General features: G+C 38.9%; 1 protein-coding gene across 3 annotated transcripts in view; it reads left to right on the top strand.

Moving 5' to 3' along the window:
• The window catches only part of CHL1 (cell adhesion molecule L1 like), a 100875-nt gene that overhangs the window by 28638 nt on the left and 55242 nt on the right, over window positions 1-16995 (top strand). For 2 of the 3 annotated variants that reach the window (XM_010590044.3, XM_003409782.3), the window contains exons 5-8: window positions 676-846; window positions 1805-1852; window positions 4430-4550; window positions 14305-14489. In XM_010590044.3, coding sequence (XP_010588346.1) covers window positions 676-846; window positions 1805-1852; window positions 4430-4550; window positions 14305-14489 — 525 coding nt within the window. The remainder of the gene's footprint in view (window positions 1-675; window positions 847-1804; window positions 1853-4429; window positions 4551-14304; window positions 14490-16995) is intronic. The other variant, XM_010590043.2, reaches the window with a different exon arrangement.

Genomic DNA, 16995 nt, shown 5'->3' with positions numbered 1-16995 from the left:
CTACAGAGAAATTCATATTACCTTTGTGTTTCATTTGCTGAAAAGTTTTACTCACTCTTCACTTGAAATTCCAGCTTCTTCTAAATCCCACTTCTGGCCTTTGTCTTAGCAATGCTTCCTAAAAATTTTTTTCATTTTGGCTCGTGAGAAAAATGATCATATTTGTATAGAACTCAGATGAAAGTAAATGAAGCTCCTCTTGGCTACAGCCAGAAAGTCCCAGACTGTAATGACCCTAGAACCCTGCTGGCTGCATCTGAGGCAGAGAGATTAATATCTCAGACATACCTTTTAGGGAGCTCTGTTTTAAAGAAATACAATCCTAGGAAACTAACAATTATAATTAGACCAGTGTTTGAATTGACAAGTTTTCAGATAAACAAATGCAGACAGGAAGATCCACCCTAGAGGCCCAGACAGTAAGGAGACGTGGATAGGCCCAGACAGAGTGTCCACCAGTGGACTTCTTTGGTCAGTGATGAAAAGCATGCTCCCAGTTTTATTTCATTCATTTTTTTTCTTGCTAATCCTCTGCTCCTATAGCAAGATCAGACTTGCGAGAAGAAGAACAGACAAGACAAAATAAATAAATAAAATGAAATTAAAGACAAGAAAAGGAGACGAAGCACAATAAGGGTCAGATGCTGCCTTTAATAATAAGACATTTTTTTCCAGAATTAGAACACATAGAGCAAGACGAAAGAGTATACATGAGCCAAAAGGGAGATCTGTACTTCGCGAACGTGGAAGAAAAAGACAGTCGGAATGACTACTGCTGCTTTGCTGCGTTTCCAAGATTAAGGACTATTGTACAGAAAATGCCAATGAAGCTAACAGTTAACAGTTGTAAGTCCAAATTATTTATTGTTCCATCGTGGACGCTGAATGCAAATGTGTCTTTAGTTCCATTCTGGCTGAAGCCATTGAAAGCTGGATTGATATTTTCCACCATTGTCTAGTTCAACTCTAGAGACTTCATCCAGATGAAAGAGACATCTGCAGCTGCAAGCCTGCGGTAGCTCTGTTTCTGGCAGCCAGAAAATCAAATCTCAATTCACGGTACAAATATATTTCACTTGAAGTCTGCTTAGTCGTTTTCAGTGGGAAAAATACACAATGAAATTCCAGAGTTTTGTAAGCAAGTGCCAGGCATTGATCCACAGTGATCTTGGATAACCTAGCCAGCTGGAAATGGTTGGTGGGAGGAAATATCAAAAAAGAGTTAAAAATAAAAAGATGCAGTATTCACATTTTTATTATATCAAGCCTTTTTTGCCCCACACACCTCCCTCCTCCACAAATTGGCAAAGTTCTCTGAACTGCTTCTCTTTCCTACTTGACGATGCAGATGCCAGTCTGGGTTCCCAAATGGGAAAAAGTAATTAGTGGGAGGAAGAATCATAAGATTCAAAGGGCATAGATAATCTCCAACAGTTCACCGACTGCATAATTGGCTCTAACATAGTTGAAAGTTGGCATTACCATTTCATTGTCTGATTGGTCTGCAATTTTTTCATTGTTATGTGTAGATACACGATGCCAGGGCTTCGCTAGAGCATTCTTTTGGTAGCTGCCGTTCTCTTATTTGGATCCTTTCCTCCTAGTTTCGTCTGTGGACACTCAAGATTAAGCTCATTGGAGATATTTTTTAATTGTATCCCCCAAGACAATGTTCTAGTGAAGCACTGTCCTATCTCATTTTGTAATGTTTCTAAGAGAAAAAATAAGGCTATTCATTCTTTATTGATAACAGCATCTACCATTATGTTTGCATTTTGTTTCCTTCCATCTTTTCTTATTTCAGTAAAGCATGCTAATGACTCAAGTTCATCTACAGAAATTGGTTCCAAGGGTAAGTGGAACACGTGTAGACTGTTGGCATTTATTTTTACCTTTAGTAGCTCATTGTCATCTCAGAATTTGGACTTTTCCCTTTAATGCCTTTGTGAGTTTATTGAAATACTAATATTTCCTGTTAAAGACAAGGTCTTATCATATTCTATTGTTTCCCTCCCCCCTTAAAAATATGCAAATGGAATTATCTTTATGAATATATGAACATATGTAAATATATGTTTACATAATATGTAATACATATAAAAATATAAATTTTTATATGCAATATATAAGCATATATGTAAAATATATATAACTACATATTTTATAAGATAATTATTTTGGGTATCCCAAAATGTCTCCCAGAAACCCTGGTGGTGTAGTGGTTAAGTGCTACAGCTGCTAACCAAAAGTCAGCAGTTCAAATCCACCAGGCACTCCTTGGAAACCTTATGGGGCAGTTTTACCCTGTCCTATAAGGTTGCTATGAGTGGGAATCGACTCAGTGGTAATGAATTTTTGGTAAAATGTCCCCCATCGTACATAAATTTAATAGTTCTTACATAAGGAAAGGAAAAATAAATGATGAGCTGTCGACAGGGTTAGGGAAAACACTGGGTTAACAGAAGGTAAATGGATAATTTTTTAAGACTTTTTTTGGGATATTTAATATGCAACTGTGTATTATGACTCTCTGAGAAAGAAAACAGTGTTTCAGCATTCTCCAAACTCATTTGTCCATGAAACCTCTCCCACCCTCCCTCCCACAGATCGTCTATCAGAGCTGGTGCTCTGTGGACGATGCCTGAGTCAACCTCAATTCTACAGTGGGCTAGCTTCCACGGATAGGAATCATTTACACGAATGCAACACATATTCTTTAAATCGTTTGGAGCAGTGGCTAATACACCAGCAAGTCAGCAGAGGCTGGTGGAGGCTCCTGCTGGTGCACCCTCAGTTTGAAGGCAGACTGCTTAAATGTACATTCCCAGCATGATTTCCTTGGAGATCCATAACTGATGGTGTAGTGTTTAAGTGCTCAGGGTGTTAACCAAAAGGTCAGCAGTTCGAATCCACCAGGTACTCCTTGGAAACTCTACAGGACAGTTCTGTTCTGCCCTACGGGGTCACTATGGAGTCGGAATCGGCTCAATAGCAACAGATTTGGGTTGGGTTTGGTTATACATATATGAGGCCCCTGGTGGTACAGTGGTTAAAGTGATTGACTGCTAACCAAAAGGTTGGCAGTTCGAAATCCTTAAAGATTTACAGCCTCAGGAACCCTACAGGGTCACTATGTGTTTGAATTGACTGATGGCAGTGGGTTTCATTTGGGTTTATGTACACATACACACGCGCACACACATATATAGGATTGAGTTAACAGCGTGTGTATTGTTACATCTCCAAAGTACTGAATAACAATCATTGCACAGAGCACATGTTCAACAATTACCTTTAGATAAATGAACCCTTGTAAGGAAGGTACGGTAAGGTGTACCCTGCTTCCAGGGCCTTTCACTCCTCTCCTCCGAGACTACAATGTCACCTATTTGGTTCTCTTTCCATATCATGTCAAGTCACATTGACCTTGGATGGGAAATACAATTTGGGTGAACCTTTGGAAAATGACATAAAAATTACAGTGAAAATTGAAATCTCTCAATTTGCCATTGAGAGATTCTTAGCAAATAAAAAATGAAACATGTTGTTACGCAGTTAGTGAGAATGCTGGCCCATCATTCCCTACAATGCTCTTTCTCTATGAGGGTCTGAGACTCTAAGTAGAGTTGCTTGAAGAGCTTGATAAATTCATAGATGCCTAGTGTCCATCACAGACTTCCTGAATCAGAATTTCTGGATACAGAGCCCCCCCCCAAAAAAAAAAAAAAAAAGCTTCATTTTAACAGGAACCCGATATAATGTTTATAAAAACAAAAACTTATTGCTGATGAGTCGATTCCAACTTATAGTGATGGCACAGGACAGGGAAGAACTACACCATAAGGTTTCCAAGGCTGTAATCTTAATGGAAACAGACTGCCACACCTTTCTCCCTCCGAGCCACTGAGGGATTCAAACCTCTGACCTTTTGGTTAGCAGCCAAATGCTTAACCTTTGTGCCACTAGGGCTCCATATATAGTGCTTCAGTACACTGAGCTAAAGAAACACACACACACATACATACACACACACACACACACACGGAGCCATAAAACATGACCAGGGATGATGAAAGTGCAGAATATAAAATCATAGGCTATCAATTAATTTAAGGGCCTACATCAAGAAATTAATTATCTAGAACAGTGTTTGAACTTCTGAATTAGAAGATGTGGTCTAATTATAGCCTTCATAAAACTTGGTGCGACACTTAGTTAACACATCTGTGTGACAACCCATGCTTCATGTTAAGAAAGAAGAGGAATCTATTTAAATGGAAAATATGTATATGTATATATGTATGTGCACACACACTCACATAACAATACATACATACATTCATAGGTATGTTTTAAGAAAGCCTTAGTGCCACAGACTTTAACCCTCTTAGCTTGAAAAAGTCTGAGACTCTTCTTTTCTGTTTTATAGCAAATTTGATCAAGCAAAGGAAACCCAGACTGCTGTTGCCCCCCACGGAGAGGGGCAGTCGGTCCTCAGAGGTCATCCTCAAAGGGGAAACGCTGCTGCTGGAGTGTTTTGCTGAAGGCCTGTGAGTAACCTGACTCCTGTTTGTGACTTTTCCAGGCCAGCTCTGTAAAGACTAAGACATTGGTTAAGAGGGTGCCTACCTACACATGTCAAAATTATTTCTTAAAAAAAAAAAAATGTTACTGCATTTTTGGAAGAAGGAATTCGCACTTCCCTCTATAGACTTCAGGCTGAGACGGAGGAGATTGGCTTATAATTAGATCCCTCTGTCAATCTGTGATAGTGTCAATGGAAAGAACAATGACAACATTTTCCTAAGCTTGAATAGGGGCATCCCATCCTTAGAACTTAAGGTTGTCAGTAGTCAGCACACTGCTACTGATGCCAGGTTTGTTTTTTTTTTTTAATCTGTGCTTTTGTTATCTTGCCCCACTCCTGCTTGCGGTGCTGCTAGCCCTGCTCCCTTTCAGGTTCCAAGAGCCCTACTCATCTATACTTTACTCTGCAGCCCTTTGCATACATGGAGGAGGAGATCCATTCTGGGTAATATATTTTGCCATCAAAGCACACGTTATCGCACCTTTTTTTTTTTTTAACACCTGAAAAAGCAATCTGCTTTTCCATGTGTCCCAAGAAAAGCCCAGAGGACTTCCACTTGGTTGTCTTTTGCAATTGTTACATTTATTGAGTTAGTACCATAAGTCCAGTAAGCCAGTAAGCAAAAAAAAAAAAAAGAACACCAAACCCTCTGCGGTTGAGACGATTCCATCGAGCTTTCCTATAGGACAGAGTACAACTGCCCCATGGGGTTTCTGAGGAGCACCTGGTGAATTTGAACTGCCAGTCTTTTGATTAGCAGCCAAACTCTTAACCACTACACCACCAGGGTTTCCAAAGATTGGCGGTTCAAATCCAGCCACTCCTTGGAAACCCTGTAGGGCAGTTCTACTCTGTCCTGTAGGGTTGCTGTGAGTCAGAACTGATTCCACGGCAATGGGTTTAGTCAGTCCCTGACTCATGGCGACTCCATGCACAATGAAATGAAATGCTGCTTGGTCCTGTCCCATCCCCATGATTGGTTGGGGATAGGGCCTTTATGATCCACAGTGTTTTCATTGGCTGATTTTTGGAAGTAGACCACCATGCCCTTCTTGCTCCAGTAAACAAAGAAACAAACAAAAAAACACACCATTGCCATCTCGTCAATTCTGACTCATAGCGACCCTATAGGACAGAGTAGAACTGCCCCCATAGAGTTTCCAAGGAGCGCCTCGTGGACTCAAACTGCCAACCTGCTAGTTAGCAGCCATAGCTCTTAACCACTAGGCCACCAGGGTTTCTAGGACCCTCTTATTTAATATTTGGTTTTAAAAGGTCACCTGTTTCCTACCACCACACATCGACTCCTACATTGAGAATGCCATAGGTTAATGCATTCTACCTTCCCAGCACCTAAGTTTTACTTCTTTAAACCATAATCAGTTTGTAAGCTAAGGGCTTCTTATAGCCAGGAGTCTAAATACAGAACTAGGACTCGAAAATGTAAAAATCATGTTCATTCATAATTCCGTGTATTCTGAATGACTGACTTTAAATTGGTTCATGAAGGAAAGAGCAGATTTTAATCTTCATTTTACAGCCAATAAGCTGTGTAAATTTCTCTTTCCATCCAGCAGAACTATACAGGTGGCTTATCTGTCTTAAATTGCCGACGCGTATTGATGCAAGTTAGTTACCTGTGCTGTGACGTGACTTCTGTCAAGAAGTGTGGTCTTTTTGTATTGTTTTAGAAGATGGAAACCCTCAGATTCCATATGAATCATGATGGTAATCACCTGCCCTATTGGTCTTATTTATTTAAATGGTGGAAATTAATTTTTTCAGGGTTCATCACTATTCTGGGTTGACTCTTCGGGCAGAACGAACATTTCAGTAATTTTTTTTTCCTATTTTTCACAAATGCTGTCATCTGCTTCTTGACTTGCTTGGCAACTTCACTGCTTATCTTCAAAACAATTGAAATGCTTCTCTCATGTGCCTTTTAGAAAATGATATGTCCTGAAACAATATTTAAAAAGAAAGTGGACCTAAATGTATGGTGTACTTGGTATGAAGATTCTTGGTACATTGTCCTAAGAATTCTCACTTGAAGTGGTTTCTTCTTACTCGTACTAGATTTGCATTGAGTGATCCATGTGTCCTCTTTGAGATGAAGGGGATACATTTGTATAAAAGTACTTTTTAAAAATGTCTTGAAGAATTTAAAAAAATTATATGTGTTTTATAAACCAGAAACCCAGTGCCGTCGAGTCGATTCCGACTCATAGCGACCCTATAGGACAGAGGAGAACTGCCCCATAGAGTTTCCAAGGAGCACCTGGCGGATTCGAACTGCCAACCCTTTGGCTAGCAGCTGTAGCACTTAACCACTATGCCACCAGGGTTTCCATGTGTTCTATAGTAAAACAAAATATAGCTATGATGTATTATGCTCTTATTATGTGTCAGATGCTATGTTTTGCACTTTACATGCATTAGCTCATTCCTACTCACAGATTAGGTAAATGAAGCTCAGATAGTTTAATTCTTTTCTCCAAACATACTATAAGGCACAGCTGGGATTCCATCCTGCCTGACCCTAGAACCCGAAACTACCTCCGAATTTAACTACATCAGGAGGATATTTTAACCAAGTGAAAGCTATTCAGCTCAGTTAGGTGGGGAAAAACAAAATAAAACAATACAAAAAAAAAAAAAAGACATTATCTCTGAATGTATGTCATTGTTGTTGTGTGCTGTTGAGTCGATTTTGACTAATAGCAACCCTATAGGACAGAGTAGAACTGCCCCATAAGGTTTCTAAGGAGTAGCTGGTGGATTCAAACGACAGACCATTTGATAAGCAGCCTAAGCTCTTAACCACTTTGCCACCAGGGTTGCCTCTGAATATACAGAAGTGGCATAAAGTGGACATTTCAATAGATGCTAGGTAATAATAAGAATGTAGATAAAATTTATAAAAACAAGGGAGTTTTTATAGGGAAAACCTGTGTCAGGGGTCTACGTTCTGTAGTTTCTGTAAGGTGGGAATCAAGAATGATTGAAATTACATTTTGAATCTCATTCAGAAGTGTAAGGTATTCACATCCTGAAAGAAGCACAAGGGCACATTTATGCACCAATCCACACTCACTCACACCCTATGAAATGGGTGGCGGACTCATCTGCCCTGGTCGAAATGTTTTCCCTCTCTCTCTTGAAAATTCATTAGTTTGGGTTACTGTATGATTCTTTTGCCACTTTGTAACCAAAGGAAGTATAGGAATAAAAGCTGGCTGAACAAAGACCTGCACAAAAATTTTAGATCATGAGATAGTTCTTGTTTATGTATAAAAATGGCTTAAGGAATACATTATCCCTCAGCATTTCATTGTTCAAATGCTGTTATTAAATGATGTTTAAGAAAAAAAGGAAAAAATATTTGCAAGAGTGTAGCTGGAAATTCTTGCAAATGTGTAGATATGCTTCTAAATAAATTTTGTCTCACGTTCACCTGATACTTATAATGATCTTATTTTATTCTTTTTTCAATTTTATTATAACATTTTAATATATTTCAATTAACTCATTTTTAGTGTGCTTAAATTTTTTTTTTTTTAGGTGAAAGGTTACAGCTCAAGGTGGCTTCTCATTCAGAAATTTATACACATATTGTTTTGTGACATTGGTTGCAATCCTCACAATGTGACAGCACTCTCACCCTTTTCACCCTGGGTTTCCCGTGTTCTTTTGTCCAGTTTTTCTGTCCCTTCCTGCCTTCTCATCTTGCTTTAGGACAGAAGTTGCCCAATTGGTCTTGTATATTTGACTGAACTAAGAAGCACTTTCCTCACATATGCTATTGTTTGTTTCATAGACCTATCTAATCTTTGTCTGAAAAGTCAGCTTCAGGAGTGTGTTCAGTTCTGAGTTAGTAAAGCGCCTGGGGGCCATAGTCTTGGGGGTTCCTCCAGTAGGTCTGGTCTTTTGTTGTGAATTTGAGTTTTGTTCTGCATTTTTCTCACACTTTGTCTGGGGCCCCCTGTTGTGATCCCTATCAGAATCATTGGTGATGGTAGCCGGGCACCATCTAGATCTTCTGAGCTCAGGCTGGTGGAGGCTGTGGTTCATGTGGTCCTTTAGTCCTTTGGACTAATATTCTCCTACTGCCTTTTGTTTTCTTCATTCTCCTTTGCTCCAGATGGGATGGGACCAAAAAATGTGTCTTAGATGGCCGCTCACAAGCTTTTAAGTCCCCAAATGCTACTCACCAAAGTAGGATGTAGATCATTTTCTTTATGAGCTGTGTTCTGTCAATTGACCTAGGTGTCCCTGTAGACTATGGTCCCCAGCCTTCAGTCCAGCAACTTGGTCCTTCAAGGTGTCTGAATGTGTCTAGGAAATTCTATGCCTTTTTCTTGGTCAGGTTTTGCTGACTTTCCCTGTATTGTGTGTTGTCTTTCCCTTCACCAAAGCTGACACTTGTTTACTAATTGGTTAGTGATTTCCCTTCCCCTTCCCTCCCCACCCTTGTAACCATCAAGTGTGCTTTTTGCTATATGTAAACCTTTTCTTGAGTTCTTATAATAGTGGTCTCATACAGTATTTGTTCTTTTGTGATTGACTTATTTCACTTAGCATAGTGTGCCCCAGATTCATCCATGTTGTGAGATGTTCCATGGGTTCATTGCTGTGATTTATCACTTCATAGTGTTCCATTGTGGGTATGTACCAGAATTTTTTTATCCGTTCATCTGTTGATGGGCGCTTAAGTTGTTTCCATCTTTTTGCTACGGTGAATTGTGCTACAATGAACACAGGTGTGCATATGTCTATTTATGTGATGCCTCTTATTTCCCTGGGATATTCCTAGTAGTGGGGTTGCTGAATCATATGGCATTTCTATTTGTAGCTTTTTAAGGAAGTGCCATATCATTTTCCAAAATGGTTGCACTGTTTCACATTCCCACCAGCAGTGCATAAAAGTTTCAATCTCCCTGCAGCCTCTCCAACATTTATTATTTTGTATGTGTGTGTGTGTGTTTTTAGTGTCAGTATTGTCCGGGTGAGATGGTATCTCATTGTAGTTTGATTTGTATTTCTCTAATGCCTAAAAATCGCGAGCATTTCCTTATGCGTCTGTTAGTCACCTGAATATCTTCTTTGGTGAAGTGTCTGTTCATATCATTTGCCCATTTTTTAATTGGGCTATTTGTCTTTTTGCTGCTGAGGTGTTATAGATATTAGAGATTAGACCCTTGTGAGATAGTCTGCAGCCAAAATTTTTTTCCCAGCCTGTCGGTTCTCTTTTTACTCTTTTGGTGAATTCTTTTGAGGATCGTAAGTGTTTAATTTCAGGAGTTCCCAGTTATCTAGTTTCTCTTCTGGTGTTTGTGGATTGTTAATTATGGTTTGTATACTATTTATCCCATGTATTAGGGCTCCTATCATTATTTCTATTTTTTCTTCCATGATTTTTATAATTTCAGGTTTTATATTTAGGTCTTTGGCCCATTTGAGGTAGTTTTTGTGTGTGGTGTGAGAGATGGATCTTGTTTCATTTTTTCACAGATGGATATCCAGTTGTGCCAGCACCATTTCTTTTAAAGAGACTGTCTTTTCCCCATTTAATGGACTTTGGCCCTTTGTCAAATATCAGCTGCTCATAGGTGGATGGATTTACATCTGGTTTCTCAATTCTGTTCCTTTGGTCTATGTGTCTGTTGTTGTACCAGTACAATATTTTATTCTTTCAAATAATAAGTAGTAGAGGATTAGATCAGCTTTCAAAGGTGGGCATTAAAAAAACAAACAAAATAAAACAATACAAAGTGACATGCTTGCACTATTAAAACACAGATTCATGAAAAAAAAATTCTATCTTCATGACACTAACTAAAAGACTGGAAGTTTGAACCCACGGGAGAAAGATGTGGCAGTTGGCTTCTGTAAGGATTATAGCCTTGGATCATGGATGCTCCACAGACACATTCAAACTCCCTGAGGGACCAAATTGCTGAGCTGATGGCTCTGGGGACCACAGCCTTGGGGAACATCTAGCTCAATTGGCATAACATAGCTTATAAAGAAAATGTTCTACATTCTACTTTGGTGAGTAGTGTTTGGGGTCTTAAAAGCCTGTGAGTAGCCATCTAAGATATTCCACTGGCCTTACGCCTTTGGGAGCAAGGGAGAATGAAGAAAACTGGAGATACAAGGGAAAGATTAGTCCAAAGGACTAGTGGACCACATCTACCATGGCCTCTACTGGACTGGATGGTGCCCAGCTATCACCACTGACTACTCTGAGAGGAATCACAATACAGGGTCCTGCACATAGTTGGAGAAAAATGTAGAACAAAATTCTAACCCACAGAAAAAGACCAGACTTACTGGGCTGACAAAGACTGGAGAAATCCTGAGAGTATGGCCCTAGGACACCCTTTTAGCTTAGTAATGAAGTCACTCCCGAAGTTCACCCTTCAGCCAAAGGTCAGACAGACTCATAAAACAAAATGAGACTAAAGGGGCACAACGGCCCAGGGGGCAAGGACTAGAAAGCAGGTGGGGACAGGAAAGCTGGTAATAGGGAACCCAAGGTCAAGAAGGGAGAGTGCTGACGTGTTGTATGATTGTTAACCAATGTCATAAAACAATGTGTGTACTAGCTGTTTAATGAGAAACTAGTTTGTTCTGTAAACCTTCATCTAAAGTACAAAAAAAATAAAAATAAAAAAAGAGAAAGATTATAGCTTTGGCAACCCTATGGGGCGGTTCTACTCTGTCCTGTAGGGTTGCCCTGAGTTGAAATTGACTTGATGGCAACTTTTTTCTTTTTTTTTTTGATAAGGTCCATAGCAGCCTGTAACTTGGCAAATTGCTGTTTTGGCAGATGGAGTGAAAAGTAAGCAGTTAGGAGACTTGGATTAGGCATCCTGTGAGGTGGTATGCTCAGAAAGCCAAGAGCTAATACATACTCACTGCGGCCTGTCTGAACATTGATCCCATTTTCTACAGAAGTGTGCCATAAGGTCCCTAAGTGGTGCAGATTTTGTTCCATTGCTAACTTAAAGGTTGGTCGTTCAAATCCACTCAGTGGCTCCTCGGAAAATAGGCATGGCGATCTGGTCCCATTAAGATTACAGCCAATAATCAATTAAAAAAAAAAAAAAGAAAGACCAGACTTGCTGGCCCGACAGAGGCTGGAGAGACCCTGAGAGTATGGCGCCCTGGATGCCCTATCAACTTAGTAATGAGGCCACTCTTGAGGTTCACCCTTCAGCCAAAGATTGAAAAGTCACATGGAACAAAACAAGACTAAAGGGGCGCGCCAGCCCTGGGACAGGGACTAGAAAGTAGGAGGGAACAGGACAGCTGGTAATAGGGAACCCAGGGTTGAGAAGGGAGAGTGTTGACATGTCATGGGGTTGTTAAATAATGTCATACAACAATGTGTGTGCTGTTTGATGAGAAACTAGCTTGTTCTGTAAACCTTATTTAAAGTTCAATAGAAAAAAAAAAAAAGATTACAGCCAATAAAACCCCAGAGAGCAGTTCTACTCTGTAGCACATGGGGTCGCCATGAGCTGGAATCTACTCCACAGCAATTAACAACAACAGATGTGTGCCATGCGCTCTCAGCCTGGTAAAACATAAAGCAGTCATTCCAGATCTGGAAATAGGTAAGTCCTTGAGCACGAGCAGAGACAGCAAGCGAGAAATGAGTTTCTTCCCAGGGAGTAGATACGTGTAAATTAAAAAACCTTCATCTTGACCTCCAATATTTTTGGCATAATAGTGATTATTTTAACCATTGCCTATTAATACAAATAATTTGAGATAAGGGACACAGCTTGAGATAATTGTTCAGTTATTAACTAGTAACTAACTGATGGTTTGACTTACAAGCATATATTCCAAAAGTAACGGTTATGAAGGACATAGACGGAAATAGCACAAATAGATTACAGGGATCCCACTTACATGAAATAGGCAAGTGTATAAAGACCAAAGTTTTTTAATGGTTACTGGGGGTGGGCGGGAGATAGGAGGAAGGAAGACACAATGCCTAGGGAACACTGAGCTTCTGTTAAGGGTGGTAGAAAAGTTTGAGAATGGTTAATATTGATGACTGAACAATATGATAAACATAATGAATGTCACTGAACTGTACATGTGAAGATTGTAGAAATGGCAAATGTTTTGTTACCTACATATTTATCACACACACACAGAAGAACAGATTGAAGTGTCTGACAAATGTAACTTCTAATAAGTCATTTATTACCCCAGTAACCTTAGCAAATTAACTTCTTGTAGCTTCAGATGATGATAATAATGCCTGTCTTTAGCACATATTCAATAACTTACAATGATTAATGGTAAAAAGAAAAAAATAATACAATATGGTTAAGAAGAAAAAGTATCAGCATAAAGATAGCAAAATCAAGCTTCTTTCCATTTACTCATAAAGCCTGATTTATAGAAAGAATAAAAACAATTATCCATCAATGCTCTCTATGTAATTTTAAATCACATGAGCCATAAAGGTACCAATTCTTCACGTCTGAATTACAGGAGAAGAGATTTAACTCCAGCTGGCTTGATTTCATTCTCCTCCCCACCAAGGTAGAGAAAGTAATCTTGTTGGTGTATACAAATTATCAGGTTGTTTTGTGGTTCTTGTTTCTTTGTTCTGATTGGGTGATCTGCTCTGTCAAAGCCCTAAGCAAAGGAGATTTGATTCACTGGTCCTTCCCTCTATTCCCCACAAGAGCAAGAGAGCAACCTTGGTAGCACTACCTGCCCTGCAGACCCTAACATGCCCTAGAATGGGCTGTTTCTAGGTCTGACCAGCATATTTGGCTCTCCCACTACAGCCACATTCTCCACTTCGTTGGGGTTAAAGGGCTATCACTGTCTCCTTCTGGTGACTGTTGTATCCTACTTCATCATATTTTTCAAACTCATCCATGGAAAAGGGCTGCTATTTGTGGCTCCCTCAAACCATCTGCAGGGAGATTTTCACACTTAAAAAATACCTTGTAATACTATTTCTAAGGGTTCTGTCTTCATTTTCTATGGCTGCCACAATAGAAATACCACAAGTGGGTGACTTTAAAGAATGGAAATAAATTTTCACACAATTCTGGAGGCTGAAAGTCTAAATCAAGGTCTTAGCTGTGTCGATGCCTTCTGTGAGCCTCTCTCCTGTTTTTTTGGTGTCTGCTTGTGATACTTGGCAATCCCTGCCTTTCCCTGGCATTCCTGAGTGTCTGTCTTCCCTCCTTGTGTATCTCTGTGCCTATTTTTCTCTTTTTATAACTAAAAAATGACTAGGTTTAGGACCCACCCTACTCTGATATGCCCTTATTAACATGGAAACTAAAACCCCTATTTCCAAACAGGGTCATATTTACAGGTACAGGGTTAGAGTTTCCACACATTTGGGGGGGCACAATTTGATTTATAACAGTCTCCAATTATCCTTCCTCCACCCAGTTACACCTATTCAGCACTTCCATTTGGTTGGCCCTCTTACAGGGGGGCCACAGAAGATTTCAGAGGGAGCAGAATGTTAAAGGACCCTACAATGAGATGGATTTGATGCAACCCCAGAGATCACATGGATGGTGATGTGCTCTGACAAGGCCCCTGTTAGCGGACCCCAAGCACATGTGTAGAAGCAACAGAATGAGGAATGGGTCCTGATGGTTCCTTACATTTTATTTTCAACTCTCAAAAAATGTTTAGTTTGTTTATTTATTTATTTGCAGGCCAACTCCACAGGTTGAATGGGACAAACTGGGTGGTGATTTACCAAAGGGAAGAGTAACAAAAGAAAATTACAACAAGACATTGAAGATAGAGAATGTCTCCTACCACGACAAAGGAATTTATCGCTGCACAGCCAACAATTTTTTGGGAACAGCCACTCATGATTTTCATGTTACAATAGAAGGTACTTTCTCCATGTTGATTTATTTTTCTTCTATTAAAAAAAAAAAAAAATTATGCATGTAGTGGGTCTTAATTCTAAAGTATACATTTTAATACAGATAGGTAAGCTGTCTCAACTTTTAATTGTATTTATAGTAAGTAACATTTTTTAACATTTTATTTGATTAGTTTTATTCTTTACCACACAAAGCCATATAGAAGGGTCAAATGACAAGGAAAGATCCATCTTAGCAATTAACCTTGAGTCCTATATCATCATATTGTAAGAACTGATTTTTATCATAAGGTACATGAGACACTACATAATATTAAGTTATAGAAGAGGAAATAAGTGTTACAATGAAAAGATTCTTGGGCCTGGAAGAAAGCCTGAAATTTGTTTCTCAGTCCTGTCATTTATTTGCTGTGTTTTTGATCAAGTTACTTCACCTTTCTGTACCTCAGTTTCTTCACCAGTGAAATGAGGAAGTCAGATAAATGATTGCTTTAGCTCTTTCCTAGATAAAATTGTTTTTTTTTTTTTTTTTTTGGTTTCCATATCTTGGGTTCAAATGATACTCAGCGTGTTATTGTGGGGAAAGAAGAATAGATTGTATGCTATAAATATTGATTCTCTTTCACAAGGTCAAAAAAACATTATATTTTAGTCATCTTCTCTCCATAAGTCTAAGCTTTTTGATCACTAGACATTTTGCTATCATTTGTTGTATTTCTAGAAATAAAGAGCTGATGATGACATCATTTTTCAAAAAGGGGGTGGGGGCATGAAATGTAGATGATTGGGGCTATGCCTGCTGGGCAGAAGTAAGGTTATCTAGTCATCCTGTGAGTTTGATTGATGCAGACTATTTTCTACAAGTCTAATCATGTTTTCTGTAAGTTTGATCCTACAGTTTGGTTGACTGTATTGATCAAATTAAGGGAATGATGACTGTGTTTGCAGTTTAGTGCTGTGTAGGCTTAACTATTGAAAGGAACCGCCTGTTTAAGGCTACCGTTTAGTAGACCAGTGCTCTAGGGCTCCCATCTATTTTCCAACAAAGTTCACCTCTTCAAGCTTTAATTTGCACAAGAAAAACCTAAGTAATGGTGATTGTTTTAGTTAATAGCAAAAGGAAAAAAAAAAAAAAAAAAAGACAAACACAATCCCATTCCCAAGTAAATGTTAGGATAAGTGCTTTAGTCACGCCACTGCCTGGAGTAACACTGTGTTTCTGAGACTTCCCCACCACGTGTAACATTGGATAAGGCATAAAGAATAGAAAAGCAAGATGCGAATATAATTTTCCTTGATTCAATGAAAGCAAACCGTGTATAAGAGAAAGCCCAATATTATGGATTAACATCGACACCTGCCAACTGTGATATATTCCGCTGGAATGAAATTATTCACAAAGAAAGTCAGAGGTTGAGGAATTTATTTTATCTATATTTTTAGTCATCACTGGATGCGTCTGTGTAATTTGGCTAACAGACAACATGGGTGTTTTCTATCAACTCCTCCTCCCCTAGCTCCCGCTCTCACACACATACCCACAACCCAGACATGTCTAATTGTTTGCTGCTTCTACTCCAAGTTGCTGACTATTAGAAATCCTTCCAGATGGCTGGAACATTGCTATGGTAGCTGAATATTTTAACAATCTGGCCACAGCATTTTTTTTTTTTTTGACTCTAAGACTGAAGCTTTCAAAAGAATTGCAAGGGTTGCAAAAAGAAAAAAAAAAAAATCAAGGATGTAAAATTTATTATGCAATTTGAAAAGTTGACTCTAGAACTCCAAAGGAATATAGGTGTCCTGAGCAAATTGCCTTCACTATTCATAAAACAGCTATTAGCACCATTGAGATGTAAATAATGTTTTATGGGAAACATTTAATCCTTCCCCCTTAATGAAAAACTACTAAATGTGCCCTCAGCTGTATGTTTTAGGAGTTTCTCTTCCTGCAGGCAAGTGAGAGTCAAACTAAGCTCAATAAGTCTTTTTTTTTTTTTATTTCTTTTAAGGGTGAAAGCAGTAAATATAACCTTCATTAATCATGTGGATGGATGAGTTCACATTTATTCAATTTTCTTCTGCCTTTCTGCACCCTCTTCTTTCCTTTTTTTGTCTCTTGTTTAGAAACCCAAATTAAATAACAAGGATTAGCCATATGGGAAAAGAGCAGTGCTATTATGTATTTTGAAAATCCGGTCCATTCTGAAAACACTCCTTTGTTTAAATCAAAGCATGGACTGATGGACAGTGTTATATTCTCCCCATATGTGCTATTTCTTCTTTATTACTAAACACAATCAAATTCTATGAGCTTGCAATTTAAACTACAACACTCTAAATATATTAACAAACTGTATTTGCAATGACTATGGAACCCTGGTGGTGCAGTGGTTAAGAGCTTGGTTGCTAACAAAAAGGTCAGCAGTTCAAAACCACCAGCTGCTCCTTGGAAACCCTATAGGGCAGTTCTACTCTGTCCTATAGGGTCACTATGTGTCGGAATCGACTC

Source organism: Loxodonta africana, chromosome 22 (genome assembly GCF_030014295.1).
Source record: "Loxodonta africana isolate mLoxAfr1 chromosome 22, mLoxAfr1.hap2, whole genome shotgun sequence".
NCBI classification, from domain to species: Eukaryota; Metazoa; Chordata; class Mammalia; order Proboscidea; family Elephantidae; genus Loxodonta; species Loxodonta africana.
The sequence above is the reverse complement of the archived record's forward strand: the minus strand, read 5'-3'. Positions and strand labels throughout refer to the sequence as shown.